The 16231-nt window shown below is 53.7% G+C and overlaps 2 protein-coding genes and 1 long non-coding RNA gene across 4 annotated transcripts; 1 reads left to right on the top strand and 2 right to left on the bottom strand.

Moving 5' to 3' along the window:
* The first annotated feature begins 1292 nt into the window (after positions 1-1292).
* Positions 1293-6856, top strand: Znf428 (zinc finger protein 428). Of its 2 annotated transcripts, none has more exons than XM_052169461.1 (2): positions 1293-1382; positions 6030-6856. In XM_052169461.1, exons 1-2 carry the CDS (start codon positions 1307-1309, stop codon positions 6533-6535), a joined length of 582 nt encoding a protein of 193 aa, XP_052025421.1. In that variant the 5' UTR covers positions 1293-1306; the 3' UTR covers positions 6536-6856. The 2 variants fall into 2 exon arrangements, with proteins under 2 accessions (XP_052025421.1, XP_052025431.1); XM_052169471.1 differs by having other exon boundaries at positions 1300-1382; positions 6069-6856.
* Positions 1342-3120, bottom strand: Srrm5 (serine/arginine repetitive matrix 5). Its single transcript, XM_052169399.1, has 2 exons — positions 2986-3120; positions 1342-2910 (listed from the first exon to the last, which is right to left on the bottom strand). Exons 1-2 carry the CDS (start codon positions 3118-3120, stop codon positions 1342-1344), a joined length of 1704 nt encoding a protein of 567 aa, XP_052025359.1.
* Positions 6857-12545: 5689 nt separating the features above from the next.
* On the bottom strand, positions 12546-14354 carry LOC127673679 (uncharacterized). Its single transcript, XR_007975231.1, has 3 exons — positions 14306-14354; positions 13465-13556; positions 12546-13283 (listed from the first exon to the last, which is right to left on the bottom strand). It is a non-coding gene; the product is annotated as an uncharacterized LOC127673679 (long non-coding RNA).
* Positions 14355-16231: the final 1877 nt, after the last annotated feature.

The following is a 16231-nucleotide window of genomic DNA, read 5'->3' as shown; positions in this document are numbered from 1 at the left end:
CAAGGGAGTGGATTCTAGGAACTTTTAAGACAGTGTGCCTCATTAAGTTCATCCTAGCCTCCCATTCTATGTAGCCAGCTATGACCTTAGACTGCAGTTCACCAGCCTGGGGGCTCGATTGTAGGTGTAGACTGCCTACTTATATTCAAAGCCATGCTTATTCAACCACCAGTGCCGTGAGGTGAGCAGTGTATCCTGGGCTCTGGACAGCCTGCAGGTCTCTTTCCTTCCTCCTCAGCTTCAAGGGAGCTTGTCTCTGTGTGGTTCAGAGTGTACCAATCAAGGCCTGGACTTGAGAAGGAAACAGACAAGAGAAGTTGGGTCCTGTTTGAAGCAATAGGCAGAAAATGACAGATGTGAGTTCAAACCTAGGCAAGGCTGACTTTTACAAAAGTCGGTTTATGCCCAAACACACCAGGCATGGTGATGTTCCTGTGATCCTGGCACTGGGAGGGAGAGAGGCAGGAAGATCTGGAATCCGAGGTCATCTGAGGCTACTTAGTAAGCCCGAGGCCAGCCTGGGATACACGGTGTCTGGTTTCAAACAAGCACAACTGGAAGGGCATCGGTCCGGCTCCGCTGGCGGAGTGGATAGTTTGCCTAGCAAGCCTGAAGCCCCCCAGTTTCATCTCTAGCATCTGGGAGCTATAACTAAGAGCACCAGGAATCCAAGGTCAGCCTGGGGTATTTGAAACCCTGTCTCATAAAAACAGAACAGTTTAAAACATTTCCAGGCTAACTGGTGTCTCAGTTGTACCAAGTATTCTATGTTCTTAATAGTCAATGATCTGTGACCCTTCTTCCTGGTAGTTCTCCCCTCCTCAGCCCCAGACCTCCCTACAGCTAAAGGGTTAACGTCTCTGACACAGGTCTCTTTTTTGACACTTAGTTATGATTGGTGACCATGCCAATACCTACTTTTAAATAACTTGGGATGTCTTCTTTGCCTATCTCACTGAGTAAGAACCACAAGACAGGCTGTTGCCCAGACAACTGGAAGTCAAGGCCTCTTGGATCTGCCGAGTTGAGGCTCTGTACAAAGTCAAGACAGAAGAGAGGCTATCTCTGCCCCACCCCCACCCAGCACTGAGCACACAGTGGTCTTAGAATGGGGACAAGTGTTATGTAAAAATTTATTGAGTCACCGCAGGCCTTTCTTTTCCCCCTGTCCAGCTTCCCTCTCTACCTGCCAACATCCTGTGTTAGAGGAGCGTGTGGCTGGAGGTGTGACCGCGAGAGAGCTGGCCGGGGAGGGACCCTGCCCAGTCGCTGCTCTGCTCCTGTCTCTTGTCCCCTCCCCCCCGCCATGACAGAGACCCGTGAGCCCACTGAGACTGGAGGCTACGCCAGCTTGGAGGAAGAAGATGAAGACCTTTCCCCAGGTGAGGTGGCCTTAGAAGTAGCAGTGTTGACAAGACTGGCCTCCTTGGGTTGGGTCTCCTTGGGGAGCTGTGTCGGGGAATGGCCGCTGGCCTTGTCACCAGCTTTTTTCGGACCAGAAGTCTTGGTCCTGGTGGGAGACGCCTCCCCATGGAGGCTCTTTGGGGTTGCGTCTTGGGTGGGTTCTCTGTCCTTGCTGGAGGTTCTAGAGTGGCTGTGGGTTCTAGAGTGGCTGTTCTGGTTCTCCTGGTTGGAGATTCTGGATCTGCTCCGGGCTCTCTTCTTGATGGGAGTTAGAGACGGGCTGTGGGCCACGTCTGTGCTGGGGCTTCTAGAGCGGCTGCTCCCGCTCTCAGAACTGGACACTCTTGACTTCCTGTGACCCTTCTTGGTGGCTCTTGAGCGGCTGTGATCTCTCTCCTTGGTACTTCTGGACCCGCTGTGGCTTTTTTCCTCGCTAGAGGTCCTAGACCACACCTGGCTTCTTTCCCTTTGAGGTTTCCGTGGGCTGTGACTTCTCTCCTGGCTGTGGTTGCTCGACTGGCTTTGCCCCATCTGGGTGGGCGTGCCCCTCCGGGTACGACTTCTTGCCCTACTGCGATTTCTCTTGGAGCTGTGACTTCTCTCCTGGCTCTGTGCCCTCTTGCGACTGTGACTTCTTGACCTTCTGGGGGTTCTAGAGCGGCTGTGACTTCGGGTCCTGCTAGGGGTCCTGGAGCGGCTGAGGCTTTGGGTCCTGCTGTGGCTTCTGGCCTGCATGTAGCTCTTGACCGTGCCTGACGTGTGCGTCAGATCAGTCAGGGTGTGAGTCTGTTCCCTGATGGGGGAAGTCACCTGGGTGTAGCTCCTGGCTCTCCTGGTCACCACCGGAGACTTGATAAAGCTCTTGAAGACTGTCCTATTTGGGCTGTGGCTCTTGGCCCTGCTAGGGATTGCGGGAAGCCTAGAGCTGGCGCGCTGCGTGTCTGCGGCTCCGCGCACCTTGGGGCTCTTTGTCCTGTGCCTGTCTCTGAGCCAGCTGCCCTTCCTCTCATGGGTGCTGGTTCTCGGTCGGCTATAACTCTTGCCTCTACTGTCTCTGCGGCGGGAAGTGGGGGTCCTCGCCTTCTTGGCCACACCTGGTTTGGCGGAATGGGTTCTCTTCCTGCTAGGGGTGCTGGTCCTGTTGGGGGATCCCTTGGAGTTCTGACTTCCCCTTTTGCCTGGCGTTCGCCCCCGACTGTGTGTGTCTCTCTGCTGATACTGTCCCACAGCTGCAGTCTTGCCTCCCTTCCTGCCCCTGCTGGCCTTCCTGGCCTTGGTAGCAGTGCTCACCTGACTAGATGTTCTGGTCTTGCTCCGGCCTTGGGACCTGCTGCTGGGCCGGGTGGAAGGGGCTGTCTTGGCACCTGCTGCTCTGGCAGACTTAGAACTGCTGGGGCTCATTAGCGGGTTAGGGGACTTAGGATGCGCCAGAGAGCTGGTGGGCACGACTGCTTTGGTGATCTTCAAGGAAGCTGGAGATGTGGGAGCCACAGGAGCTGGGGTGGGCTTTGAGGGCCCAGTGGATGCCAGAGCTGTGGGAGTCGTGGGAGCCCTGGGAGCTACGGGAACCCCGGGCGCCGCGGTGGGCTTTGAGGGCCCAGTGGATGCCAGAGCTGTGGGAGCCACGGGAACCCCGGGCGCTGCGGTGGGCTTTGAGGGCCCAGTGGATGCCGGAGTCATGCTGCGTTTGGAGGATCTCTTTGATGGAGAGTGCATGGCGGGTGCAAAGGGGCTGAGTGCCGGGAAGTCATGGTGAACATCCAAGATTTGGTAGCCAGGGACAACAACCAGATGGCTCGTCACAAGCCATCCCGTGAAGTCATAGTGCAGAGATACCTGAGGCCCCTGAAGCACTGGTGAGGTCAGACTTGAGAGAAGGTGGGGGGCTCTGGCACAAGGCCGGAGACTCTCAGAAGTGGAATTAGTTAGCTCCACTCAGACTCAGCAAGGCTGAGGAGGAGAGCGGGTTCACCCTGGGCCTGCCTTGAGTCTTCAGGCCTAGGTGATGGAGGTAATTGCCTGAGTTGGCAGAGTAGGGAAGCCCAAAGAGACGCTTTACTGGGCCTCACAGAGTAGCTAGAGTTGCTGGTGGAATGGAGAACTGGCCCTCACCTCACAGGGAGGAGTAGAAGAGGCCTGGAGGAGAGCGCTCAGAGCCTGGGCTCCCCTTCAGTTCTGACCCGCTTGTTCTCTGCTAGACTGCCGGTGAGAACCCCGAGATCAAGTCTGCCCTTAGGGGGTTCCCAGGCTGATGAGGGAGACATACTGGGGCCCAGAAGACCACAGGCTCTAGGAGAGTGATAGGAGCATCAGTAGTCAGGGCCTTCAAAGCAGTGACTAGCATAGAAGATTACCTGTGCTGGGTCCTGGAGTCAGCGGACATAGTGGCAGACAGTGGCAGAGCGACACATTGGACACTTAGCACCTGCTCTGGGCTTGGGAGGGGCCTGGGCATCCACGTCACAGCCCTGGGGCTCACAGGGACAGTGGGAGGGCAGTAGAAATATGGCTGGCCCTCTAGGATGAGGAGGTCGAGGGTGGCTTACCAAAGAGGGACATTTGTCCTGGGGCCTAAAGGGAAAGGCAGGGCTGAGCACCAGTAGCGGAGGGGACAACATGTGGGGTGCACAGGGTCCTGGACATCAGGGCCACCACATGAGTCATCGCTTCTCTTGGGGACAAGGAGAAACACGAGTACAAGTTGTTGTGCAGTTCGTTGGACTGCAAGAGAAACCTAAGGCAGGGTGAGGGCGGCACTGGGGGCGCTGCTGTGGCCCAGTGGCCGGCATTGCACCGAGCAGAGCCCAAAGACAGAATTGGAGCCTGGTCTGCAGAAAGGGCAGGTAGACACGCCCCTGTGGTATTGAGGCAGCAAGGAGTCCGTGGTGATGGTGAGGACGGGTGAGGAATGGCCCCTGGCACCTGTCTACCCCGCCCTAGTAATAAGAGCAGGGCAGAAACACCCCACTGTGAGCTGCAGGAGCACTCAGCAGAGGGAGACTGCTTCTGCAGCCTAGGGGGTTCTTCCAGCAGGCGTTGTCAGAGTGGCTGGACCAAGCAAGTCCCCTGGGCTGGACCAAGCAAGTCCCTCTGCCGTGGAGCCCCACAGCAGCTGCCCGTGTCCTTGTCACTTCCCGTGTTCCCATTTAAATGCTTTCATTAGTTTATTGATTGGTTTAGTGAGGGGCGTACTCTCGTGGCATCTGGAGGGGAGGCCACAGGACAGCTCCTGGGAGGTGGTTCTGTCCTCTCCTCTGCGTCCTGGGAACCAAACTCAGGCTGTCAGGCTTGGCAGCAAGCTCCCTGACCACTGGTCCATCTTGCCAGCCCTTGATCATGTTTTTAGATCACACTCATCCATATGTGCTTTGATTTCCTCAAATTACAGACACGTAGCTGTACTTGAAATGGAGCATTGTGGTTGACTTGAGGTGGGAATTATCAGTAATCCTACCTAGCACTTAGAGGTTGAGGCAGGGTGATGATGAGATGACAGCATGGGATACAAGCACGCGTGTGCGTGCATGTGTGTGTGTGTGTGTGTGTGTGTGTGTGTATGTGTGCGTGTGTGTCTGTGTGTGCGTGTGCATGTGCGCGCGCGCGTGTGTGTGTGTGTGTGTGTGTGTGTGTGTGTGTGCGTGCATGTGTTCTGTCTCAAAAAAGAAAGGCCAAGTATAGCAGTGTGGCCTGTAATCCAGCTCCCCCGCCCCCTCCCCCAGACATGGTAGACCTGGCTGTCCTGGAACTCACTCTGTAGACCAGGCTAGCCTCCCACTCAAAAATCTGCCTGCCTCTGCCTCCCAAGTTCTGGGATCAAAGGCATGCGCCACCACTGCTCATCTGTAATCAAGCTTTTGAGAGGTGAAGGCAGGAAGGAAGATCAGGAGTTCAAAGCCAGCCCTAGGCTACATGAGAAGCTGCCTTCAAAAAACAAATCAAACGAAAAGGCTTAGGAAGAATGCTTGCCGTGGAGGTATGAATACAGGAGTTTGGATTCCCCAGCACCCAAATAGAGGCCTAGTGTATAGTGTGTGGTCTCTGTTCCTGGACTGCCACGCTGGAAGGCACAGACAGGCCTGTCAGAGTGGTCAAATTGCTGAGCTCTGGGTTCGGTGAGAGACCCTGTCTAGAAGTGAGATGGCAAATGGTTAAATCAGCAGCACTGACGCCAAACCAACCGGAACAGACCTTCGTGTCTGCTGCCCAGCTGCCTGATTCTGATGTTTGTCTTTCTGGAATGGTCTAGGCGGGCCCGTTGCCGCCGTCTGCCCATAGGTGAGAGCCGCGGCCACGGTGGTCCAGGTGTTGCCGTAAGCGCCGGGTGAGCACACGTGCACTGTCTCTGTCGTCCACCCCATCCTGATGCCCATCTGTCTGATTTATTTTGAGACAGGATCTCATTCTCTCTAAGCCAGAGCTTGCAGTGATTCTCCTGCCTCAGCCTCCTTGATACTGTCTTTACAGCTGGCGGATGACGCAGATCTTTCCAGCTAGTCACTTGCTAGTCGTGTAGACACATCGCATCTGTGTTGTGCCAAGCTGTCCTGCCCACAGTGAGCTTGAATGGGGCTCGGGCAGAGCTGGGCACAGCCCTGATGCCATGTCTCTCCTACCTGCCCCAACAGGCCCGGAGCATTCTTCTGACTCTGAATACACTCTTTCAGAGCCCGACTCTGAGGAGGAGGAGGAGGAGGAAGAGGAGACCACTGATGACCCCGAATATGACCCTGGCTATAAGGTGAAACAGCGCATGGGTGGGGGCAGGGGCGGCCCGTCCCGCCGAGCCCCCCGAGCGACCCAGCCTGCCGGCCCACCCGCACAGCCCTGCCAGCTCTGTGGCCGATCAGCACTGGGAGAGGCCCCACCGGGCACCCCGCCCTGCCGACTCTGCTGCCCTGCAACAGCAACCCAAGAAGCCCCAGCCCCTGAGAGCAGGGCTCTTGGGGAGGAAGAGGAGGAACGGTCTTGCACTGGGGAAAATCAGCCAGTAGGGCGGGATGGGGATGAAGAGGAGGAGGAGGAGGAAGAGGAGGAGGGGGGCACCTACCACTGTACGGAGTGTGAGGACTCCTTTGACAACCTCGGGGAGCTGCATGGGCACTTCATGCTGCATGCCCGGGGCGAGGTGTAGGCGGGGCCTCCAGAGACCTGCTAGAGGGGTAGGGGGAGCAGGGCCGAGGAGGCTGGACTGGGGGCTGGGGTTCCGCCCGTTTGTGTTGTCTTAGCGGTAGACATGTGAAGGGCCGAATAAAAGCCAGATTCTGTGTGCTGGCCCTGTGTGTTTGAGCTGCGTGACTGTGACTGAGCTGCGTGAACGCCCTACACCAGTATCCCTCTGCTGCCTCCAGCTCCTGTGTGCTGCTGGGGATTGAACCCAGAGCTTTGAGCATGCTACCTAGGCAAGCACTTTTGTCAACTGAGCCACAGCCCAGCACTTTCGTTTGACTTTAAACCTGTGTCTTTTGCTTCAGCCCTAGAATCAGCCCTACAGAGCCACCATATTTATTTAAAGGTTCTGGGGTTCCGGCCACTCGTGAAGCTGGAAACCATCCCCACTCATCTGTGCTGTCAAGAGCTAGGCAGGGGACCTTGCTGCCTGCCAGTTGCATAGGCCAGTCCCCCTACCCCTACCCAGTGCCTCTGTTGGAAAGTCAGTTACGTGGTTGTAGTCAACTGCAAAGAAGACTGGGAAGGAGGGGGCTGGAGAGACAGCTCAGCGGTTAAGAACACTGACTGCTCTTCTACAGGTCCTGAGTTCAAATCCCAACAACCACATGGTGGCTCACAACCATCCGTAACAAGATCCAATGTCCTCTTCTGGAGTGTCTGAAGTGTTCTACAGTGAACTTACATATAATAAATAACGTGTTTAAAAAAAAAAAGACTAGGAAGGCCTAGCTAGTCAAGCCCCTCTGGGCAGATTGTGGGGTCCTGAAGGCCTCCAGTGTTCTACCACCACATCACCTGGTCCCCCTGCAAAGAGGAGTGCCATTAGCACGGTAGGCAGCCCACCCTGTGCCTCTTAGGTGTCTAGAGCCTGGCCCAGGGCCGTGTGTCTATGGAGTCAGAGTCCAGGAACAATGTGACCCTGGTGGCCATTCCCCAGCCCTGTGGCAGTGCCTTGATTGGCATGACCTCTTCAGCACTGGATAGCTAATCAATAGTTTTGAGTACCTCCCCTTGTGTTAAGTGTAGGAAGTGCACCGGTAAGATTTGTGTGTGTAGTGATCAAGGAGGCCACAAGAGGGCGAGGGCGTCGGATTCCCTGGATCTGGAGTTACAGGCTGTTCTGAGGTAGCCACTGGCTTCTCTGTAAGAGCAGCAAGCACTGACCAGTGAGCCGTCTCTCGACCGCTCAGATGATGACACCTTCGTCTTTATAGGACTGTCATGGACCCTGAGGCGTGGACACTGAAGATACAGTAAAAGGAATGCTGTGTAGAAAAAACCAAGAGAAGGGTAAACGGTCGTAGAGAGGTGTGCATCTTAGTCCCTGTCCTATTGCTGTGAAGAGACACCGTGCCCAAGGGACCGCTTATCGAGGAGAGCATTTCACTGTAGGCTGGCTTTTTGGCCTCCAGGATTCAGTCCATTGTCACAGGGAGCGTGCTGGCAGGCATGGCACTGCTACAAGGGTGATAGCTACACGCTGATCCACAAGCAGTCAGAAAAAGACACACTGGGCCTGGCGTGACCCCCCAAAGCCCAGCCCCAGGAACACATTTCCCCCCCACAAAGGCTGCACCTCCAGATCATTCCAATTTTTTAAGTAGGGCTACTATTCCCTGGTGAGAGCCCAGGGAGGCCATTCTTATTCAAAGCGCCCCAGAGAGGTATAATTCCACCTTTTGCAATCCTGCCTAGAAGGAGGCAGTTGTGCATGGGTGCGAACTGTTCTCAGGAGTGTTCGAGGCCAGAGCGTACCTGGGACAAGGAGGAAGGCAGGAGTGGCTGCCAGGGATTGGACGAGGTGCCCGGGGTTGAGGGTAACAGTCACTCCCCAACCCCCATTACAGGTTTGGAACTATGGCTGTTCTGAGGCTGCATGCGGTGATTCCTTCTCGGGACTGATGCTTAGGATCCCAGCACTCTAAAGGGCGCGACAGGTTATTGAGAGAGTTCAAGGCCAGCCTGGGTTTAGAGAGTGCTATCCCGTCCTCAGCAGATGTATACAACACACACACACACACACACACAAGAAACCAGGCTTCTGCTTAGAGACAGGAAATACTAATTGATAGGAGCTTGGCACCAAAGCTTCTTTGAAAACAGCAGGCTGATGATAATGACAGCCACCATTTACCACGCACGTTCCGTTGCCAAGCTCAGCTCCGAGGCGCTTTCCACATGTGGCTCCCAGAAGCTTGGCAGCCAGGAGCCTCTAGGAATAGGACCCTAATTACCACAGCAGCGTCCTGAGGCCCATCTGAGCGCACAGTGGACTAGGCTTGGCTCAGTGCCTCTTGTGAAGGGTGTGGGTGCGGCACTCAGTCAGCTGACTCACTGAGCCTCCGAGAGGGTGGGGCGGGGGTGGGTGGGCCAGGAAGCTGGGGGATACGGCGGTCAGTGGGAGAACAGAGCAGGTTGGCTTTTTGTTTTGAGACAGGGTCTCGTGTGTCCGGGCTCTCCTCAAACAGCTCTCTAGCGTGTTTTCCTGCCTTTGGCTCCTTTGTGAGGTTCTGCAGGTGGACCCAGCCCCACTCACATCTCACAAGCACTGACAACTCTGCCCCAGACCCCGGGGGTTGTGTCATGATGGGGAGACAAAGCACGGTGCACATTTAGATAAACCTTAAAAAATACGGAGTTGGGGCATGGTGACGCAGCCCGGTAATGCCAACATTCTGGAGCTGAGGCAGGAGTTGAAGGCCAACCCCGGGCTCAGAGCAAGGTGTCAAGGGTGAGCGCTCTAGGGATGGATCCACACAGCAGGCGGGTGAGAACAAGCAGCCAGAAGAGCAGGCTCCACACACATGCACACACACGCACACACACGCACACGCTTCTACCTTTATGCAGCATTGGGAACTGAACCCAGTACTTAGCTCATGCTAAGTGATAACATCCCAGCCCATTGGACCATTTTATAACTGCTACACGAGGCACGGGTGGCCAGTAAGAGACAGAGCGCACTTTCTGACCACCGAGTGGTGCTTCACAGGGTGGTCTGGCCTGCAGGAGCTACTAGGGATCTCCACACCAACCATCATACCCACGGAAGGTGAGTAATACCTCAAAAGACACAGAGGTCAGGCCTCCTTGGAAAATGGAGATCACTGTGTGGCAGCAGTGGCCTGTGCCTTCAATGCCAGCACTCCAGAGGCAGAAACAGGCAGAGAGGGGATCGCCAGGGCTACACAAGAAACCCTGTCTGGAAACTGTTTTAAAAAAATAAGGAGGGAAAGGGAATGGACATCTGGGGTTCCAAGCACAGTCTCATGGCCAGGGTCAGGACAAGAGTCAAGAAGAGGTCGTCTCCCCTGAGCCTTCGAGGCCTTCGATGCCTGCTTCCATCACCCCTGGATGCCCCGGGCTCAGCAAAGGCGCTTCGCATTTTAAATTGGGCTGTGCAGATGATGTCTAATGGGAAAGTGGCTCCCTCACTGGGAGCCTGCCCTCGGGAATGGGGGGAATGGGGTTCAGTGCCACGTCAGTAGCTTATACTTGCCCGTTAATTCCAGTTCCAGAGATCTGAGGTCTCGCCTGGCCTCCCATCTCTCTCTGTCTCTGTCTCTCTCTCTCTCTCTTTCCCCCTCCCTCCGTCTCCCCCTCCCCCCTCTCTCTCTCACACACACCCTACACATAATTAAGAATCTCTGAGTTCCATTTCTCTCTGGACAACTTGCAGGGGACAGCTCTCCACTGTGTACTCCACGAGATGGTCCCATTGGGCCCTGGAGCACTTTTTATTTTTTATTTTTTGGCCTGTTTTTCGAGACAGGGTTTCTCTGTGTAGCCCTGGTTGTCCTGGAACTCACTCTGTAGACCAGGCTGGCCTCGAACTCAGAAACCCGCCTGCCTCAGCGTCCTAAGTGCTGAGATTACAGGCGTGCGCCACCACGCCCAGCTTGGAGCACTTTTAAAGGTCACTTAATGTCATCTGCAGGTGTAGAGCCCTGATGGCCAGTGGTCTCCCTTCCTTAGTTTGATGAGGCCTCTCAAGGGACGGAAGCTGACTGGCCCACTTTCAGCACGTGCGCGGGCCTGTGGAGGAGAGCGTTGACGTCTGCTCTTGGAGTTCTGGTAGTATCCAGCCAGCACCAGCAGGGCTGTGCCACTCATTCAGGGTGGGCAGAGTTGATGTTTTCTGGAAACGGCTTCCCCGGCACACCGACGTTGTTCTGTACAGTTCTAGACTTCTTTCTCAGAGCTGCCAGGTTGTGAAGGTCAGCCATCACTAGTAGGCTTGGATTTTGCAAAACCCACTTTAATTAGGGTTCTTTAACTCCTTCCTAGGGTAGTGGTAGGAAGGGGAGCTGCCAGAAGTCAGGTGTGGCTGCATGGGAGTTTGCCAGACCTCAGAACACAGTAGAGTAGGGGTGTGGGGAGTGTACCTGGCCCAGCCACTATCTTGGGAGATTTGCTCTCTCAGTTTGGGGCTAAGGAAGCAGCTCTATGGGTTCTGGAGAATACCTAGGGCAAAGCCAGGATTTCAGGTGCCGAAGGAAAGGCTTCACTTCTATAAAACTGGTGTCTTGGAGAAAAAGTGCTGGCCAAAGGACTGCTCTCCCGTTTCCCCACTCAGCCCCCTGGCACTACTCACCACCCTCAGATGTCATCCCAAGACTTTGAATGGTACTGATGGTGGTCCCCAGGTTTCCAACGCCCAAAAGCGTAAAATGGGTTGCTGTGAGTTCTGTGGTCTGTGGCCAGCAGCACTGCCACCACAGGGGTGAGCTCTGCACTCTACTGGGTTCTGACGCCTGGCGAAGGAGCCCTATGGTGACCCTGTTCCACATCGTCCCACCCCAGCCTGGGGTGGCAGTTTCCATGTGAGAATCGCTGTCTAGACTCAAGTAGGTCTGAGAAGGTGAAGCCAGCTGTTGGACAAGGGCTTGGCCAGTACTTAACTGTGAAGGGTCAAATGTTGAAGGTCCTGCAGTCTCTGAGGTAGCTTCTCGGTTTTCTGTCATAGTGAAAATAGCCACACAGTAAACAATTGAGTCCAAGTGTGATCTCAAAACTTCATTTAGAAAATCAAGCAACAAGCTGGAACTGGTCCTAGTTTGTGCCGGCCTGCCTGCTTTTTGCTGTGAATTCTCTCCTATGGGACAGGGACCTAAAATAGTGGCGACTTAATTACAATGGCATTTCTGTTTCCCTGTTACATAATAACAATGCTCTGTGAAGGTAACAGTGGCCTAGGTTCCTGCTAACTTGTTTTACCTTTCTTCTTTGTTTTGTTTTAAGATTTGTTTTATGTGTAGGAGTCCACTGTTGCTGTCTCCAGACACGCCAGAAGAGGGCCTCGGATCCAACTACAGATGGTTGTGAGCCACCATGTGGTTGCTGGAAATGGAACTGAGAACCTCTGGAGGGGACAGTCTGTGCTCTTAACCGCTGACCCACCTCTCCAATCTTTGTTCTTTCCAGACAGGGTTTCTCTGTGTAGCCCTGTCTGTCCTGGAACTCTTTCTATAGACCAGGCTGGCCTGAAATTCACAGTGATCTACCTGCCTTTGCCTTAAGAGTGCTGGGATTCAAGGCGTGCACCACCACCGCTTGCCCGCTCTGCCATTCAGTGTTGTTTTTGTCTTAATGGTAAAGATTGCCAGGTCCTATGTCCACATTCCAGGTGAGAAGAGGAAAGGTAGGTCTCTTTCCCAGACTTGGGGACCCTTCCCAGGGAATTTAGTCAGAAGTCCATCACAAGGCCACAGCCAGCTGCAAGAGAGTCTGGAAAAGTGTTGTTTGTCGCACTGACATCTGAGAACAGGAATCATTTCTACCACATCTATTTCACCTGTAGGCTTTTGGAACATTCCTTGGGGAGTAATACAAGCTTAGTGGGACTCATTCCCAGGGCAAGGGACACACCCCGCTCCGCCCCTGTTGACAGTGTAAGCTCTTCACTTGGCCTTTCAGGAGAGCCAAAAAAAAACAAAAAAAAAACAAAAAAAAAAACAAGGTCTCCACAGGAAAGCTCAAGTGTTGGCCAAATGCAACAACACAACACAAAGCAGAAGGCATCTCTGTTTGATTCCAAACTAAGTCTACAGGGCTGGGCCAGCCCTGCCCTCTGTGCTCTTCTTCCCATGTCCATATGTTCACTGGCAGTCCCCACTCAGAAGCCAGGGCTCCCTCTTTAGATATGTTAATATGGGTGTATGGGTTTAGACACCCCTCGTTGTCGGTTTGTCACGCCTCCTCATTTGTGCATACAAACATCCTCTCACTAGAATGATACTCAAAATTAGTCACATACGGTGTAAACTACCAGCAGTGGGCAGTACTTTGCAAGACCATTGACCCTCAGAGTCAGGGCAAGCTGGGATAGGTTTGGAAGAGACGGACGGACGAGAACTGCGAGCCCTACCCCTGGTAGCTCAGGGTCCAGCTCACTCCTGTTTCTCCTTCTCCAGAGGTCCGATGCCAGCCAGCAGTGCTCCACTCCCCTGCCTCCACTCGGGTACAGAGCCTGGGCGATTTCCTCCTGCAGCCCTGACATCCATCTGGGAAAAATTAAGTGTGATTACAGAATCTGAAGCTATTTAACTGAGAATGGGGGAGCTAGGAGTAATCTTCCCTTCTCGCTTTCTCAACACATCTACTTATCTGTTATCTCCGCTCCTGGGAAGGCCCTGTGTGCTCCAAAAACTGCAGATGTGATTCTCACCGTTTTGCCTTCCCGACAGGATAATTCAGTTCTTCCAGGAGACCTGTGTCCAGTGCATGGTGGGTCCCCCAGCTGCAGAACCCCATTACTGCAGAGAGGGTTCACATCTATTCAGAGCCCGCCCCCCCCCCCAGCATGCTGGATGGGGCCCTGCTTCCTGGGCAATGGCCAGACCATACTCGGTGTAGTCCAAGGGGCCCAGGGGTGGTGTGGGCACCCTGTACCTGGTGGTTCTGCCTCAGAAAAGAGGACTGGGTCTTGGTGGGTGACTAGAGTGGCTTGGTGCCCGGACGGTGGCTGCACTGGTGGACAGGGCCTTGGAGGAGGGGGAGGAGCAGGCAGAGATGAAACTGAATGAAGAGCTCCCCACCCCCACCCCATCCTGCCCCTGCCGCTTCTGGGCTACAAAGTCTTCTGGTGTTCTAGCTCATACAACATAACTGAAACCCGGGGCAGTGGCTGCACTGCAGAACCTCCAGGCAGCCCGAGGGATGCGGAAGAGGTGAAGGGAAGGCCAGAAGGAATCTCCAAGACGGGCCTATGGCCTTGGAACCACACCAGTAATCAAAACGACTGCTTTTTCCCTGGCAGTAGTGGCACACACCTTTAATCCCAGCACTTGGGAGGCAGAGGCAGGCAGATTTCTGAGTTAGAGGCCAGCCTGGTCTACAGAGTGAGTTCCAGGGCAGCCAGGGTTACACAGAGAAACCCTGTCTCAAAAAACCAAAAAGAAAAGAAAGAAAACCAAACAAACAAAACAAAAACAACCCCCCCTCCCCGACTGCTTTCTGTTGGACAGCACTATAGGTCTGCTGTATGTGAGTGGTGAAATGAAGAGGTGTACCCAATATTAGAGACTAGTCGGCCTGCCTGACAGTGGCGTGGTGATTAACACACTACAGGGGTGGAATCTTATTTCCTAGGCAAGGACAAGGCTCATCAGCCGGGAAATGGGTCCACACCATTGTAATGCTGCAATGGTGGCGATTACTGTTCCTGAGACAATAACAAGCAGTCCTGGTATCTGGGAGTTGACACTGTTAGGTGTCGTGACCACCCCCTTACCAGCAAGGAATGATGCAACGCAGGAAGATCTTCTTCAAGCAGTTTATTCCTAGGGGGATTAAAAAAAAACACAGACTCGAGTCATTCTGCAAGGAGAATGCCCCTCCTCCTTTTACTGAGAAACCAGCAATATATATACTAGAGGCCAGGGAAGGGAACAGGAAAAATCAATTATAGTCATAGGTCAGGCACCTGGGAAGTCCGTACCACACCGGGCAGGAAGGCAGGAATCAAGCTAAGCCACGGGATGTTTTGCTCTCAAGAAACCTGTGCAAACAGCTCAGCTGGGGGCGTTAAGCCAAGCTCTCCTGTTGGTTCCCAACAGTTAGGCCTCTGCCTCTGTCTAGGGAGCAGACACAACTGCACAGATCAGCAACAAGAGGCAAGGTAAGAACGGGAGATAAGATGGAATCCCCGCAAGCCCTGAGTGTGACTGGCTAACAGAGGAATTGCTGCTGTAGCAATCCCAGGTTCAGCCCACCCCCTCCCTCTTGGGTCAGACAGCACTGTGGATAAGTCATTGCCAGGTGTGGTGGTGCATGGCTTTAGTCCCAGCTCTTGGGACGCAGAGACAGGTGGACCTCTGTGAGTTCAGGGTCAGTCTGGTCTATAGGCCAGCCAGGGCTACACAGCTGACTAACATGTCAAAAGATCCTTGTTGCTATCTCAGTTTAATTGTAGACACTGTAGCACTGCTCCTAACTAGAGGCCTTCTCTCAGAAAAACAGGACAACAACCCAAAAACCTAATCATGGATGCTTCTGCTTTGTGGCAGCATCTGATCCTAACTAATAACCCTCTTCTTTGAATGCTTCCTAAGATCACAGACACGAGACCAGTTCTATAAACTCTTTGGACACTGCCTGGGTCTTTCCACATGGTATATTTTGCAATACCCAATAAATTTGGTATGTGGCTCAGTGGTAGAGCACCTACCTAAAATCCCCTAGGGAGGGGCTGGGGGCGTGGCTCAGTGGTAGAGTCCCTGCCTAGAATCCCCCACTGAGGGGCTGGGGGTGTGGCTCAGTGGTAGCACCCCTGCTTACAATGTACAAATTCTTGATTTTGGTTACTTTTTGACCTATTGTTTACTTGTGTGTGCACCCATAAGCATGCCTGGTGCCTGCAGAGGTCAGAAGGCATTGGACCTCCTGTACCTGGAGTTATGTATGGTGTGAGCCAATATGCAGGTGTTGAGAACTGAACTTGAGACCTGTGTAAGAGCAACAGGGTTTGCTATCTCTCTGCCCCCCGAATTTTGTTCTGAGCACCACCAAATTGTGTGTGTGTGTGGGGGGGGTGGTTTCTCAAGACAGGGTTTTTCTATGTAACAGCCCTGGTTGCCCTGGAACTCAGTGTGTAGACCAGGCTGGATTCACCTTCCTCTCCCTCCCTGAGTGCCAGGATTAAAGATATGAACCGAGCCTCCACCACTTGTCTTAAAGACAAGGTTTGTTGGTTGGTTTGTTTGGTTTTGGTTTTTTCTTGTGGTGATGGTGGTTTTATGGTTTGTTTGTTGAGACAGGGTTTCTCTGTGTAGCCTTGGCTGGCTGTCCTGTAATCACTCTGTAGATCAGGCTGGCCTCAAACTCAAGAGGTCCGACTGCCTCTGCCTCCAGAGTCCTGGGATTAATGGTGTGCACCACCACTGCACCACTGCCTGACTTAAATACAGGGCTTTGAAAACTGAACGGTAATCCCAACTTGTCCAAGCCAGGTGAGTTCCTTGTGGTCTGTGCTTGTGAGACACTGATACTACAGCTGTGGGAACAGTGACACACAGCCCACCATCAGAACCGAATGAGATCATCAAAGTTATAGTCGTTCATACTTGGCAAAGAAACATTCAGTTAGGGGCACTGCAGTTATAAAGTAAATGTTATAATTTAAATTAAATTTCATTAAAGTCAAGCTTTCCCCTTTTCT

This window comes from Apodemus sylvaticus, chromosome 1 (genome assembly GCF_947179515.1).
Source record: "Apodemus sylvaticus chromosome 1, mApoSyl1.1, whole genome shotgun sequence".
Taxonomy (NCBI): domain Eukaryota; kingdom Metazoa; phylum Chordata; class Mammalia; order Rodentia; family Muridae; genus Apodemus; species Apodemus sylvaticus.
This window is presented reverse-complemented; position numbering and strand designations above follow the sequence as displayed.

Excerpts from the sequence above, each read along its gene's own strand:
- Srrm5 (XM_052169399.1), bottom strand. The coding sequence starts at position 3,120 with ATGCACTCTCCATCAAAGAGATCCTCCAAACGCAGCATGACTCCGGCA. Across the intron at positions 2,911-2,985 it reads CTGGGCCCTCAAAGCCCACC|CCCACCCCAGCTCCTGTGGC; the intron begins GCGGCGCCCGGG and ends GGGCCCTCAAAG.
- Znf428 (XM_052169461.1), top strand. The coding sequence starts at position 1,307 with ATGACAGAGACCCGTGAGCCCACTGAGACTGGAGGCTACGCCAGCTTG. Across the intron at positions 1,383-6,029 it reads AGATGAAGACCTTTCCCCAG|GCCCGGAGCATTCTTCTGAC; the intron begins GTGAGGTGGCCT and ends CTGCCCCAACAG.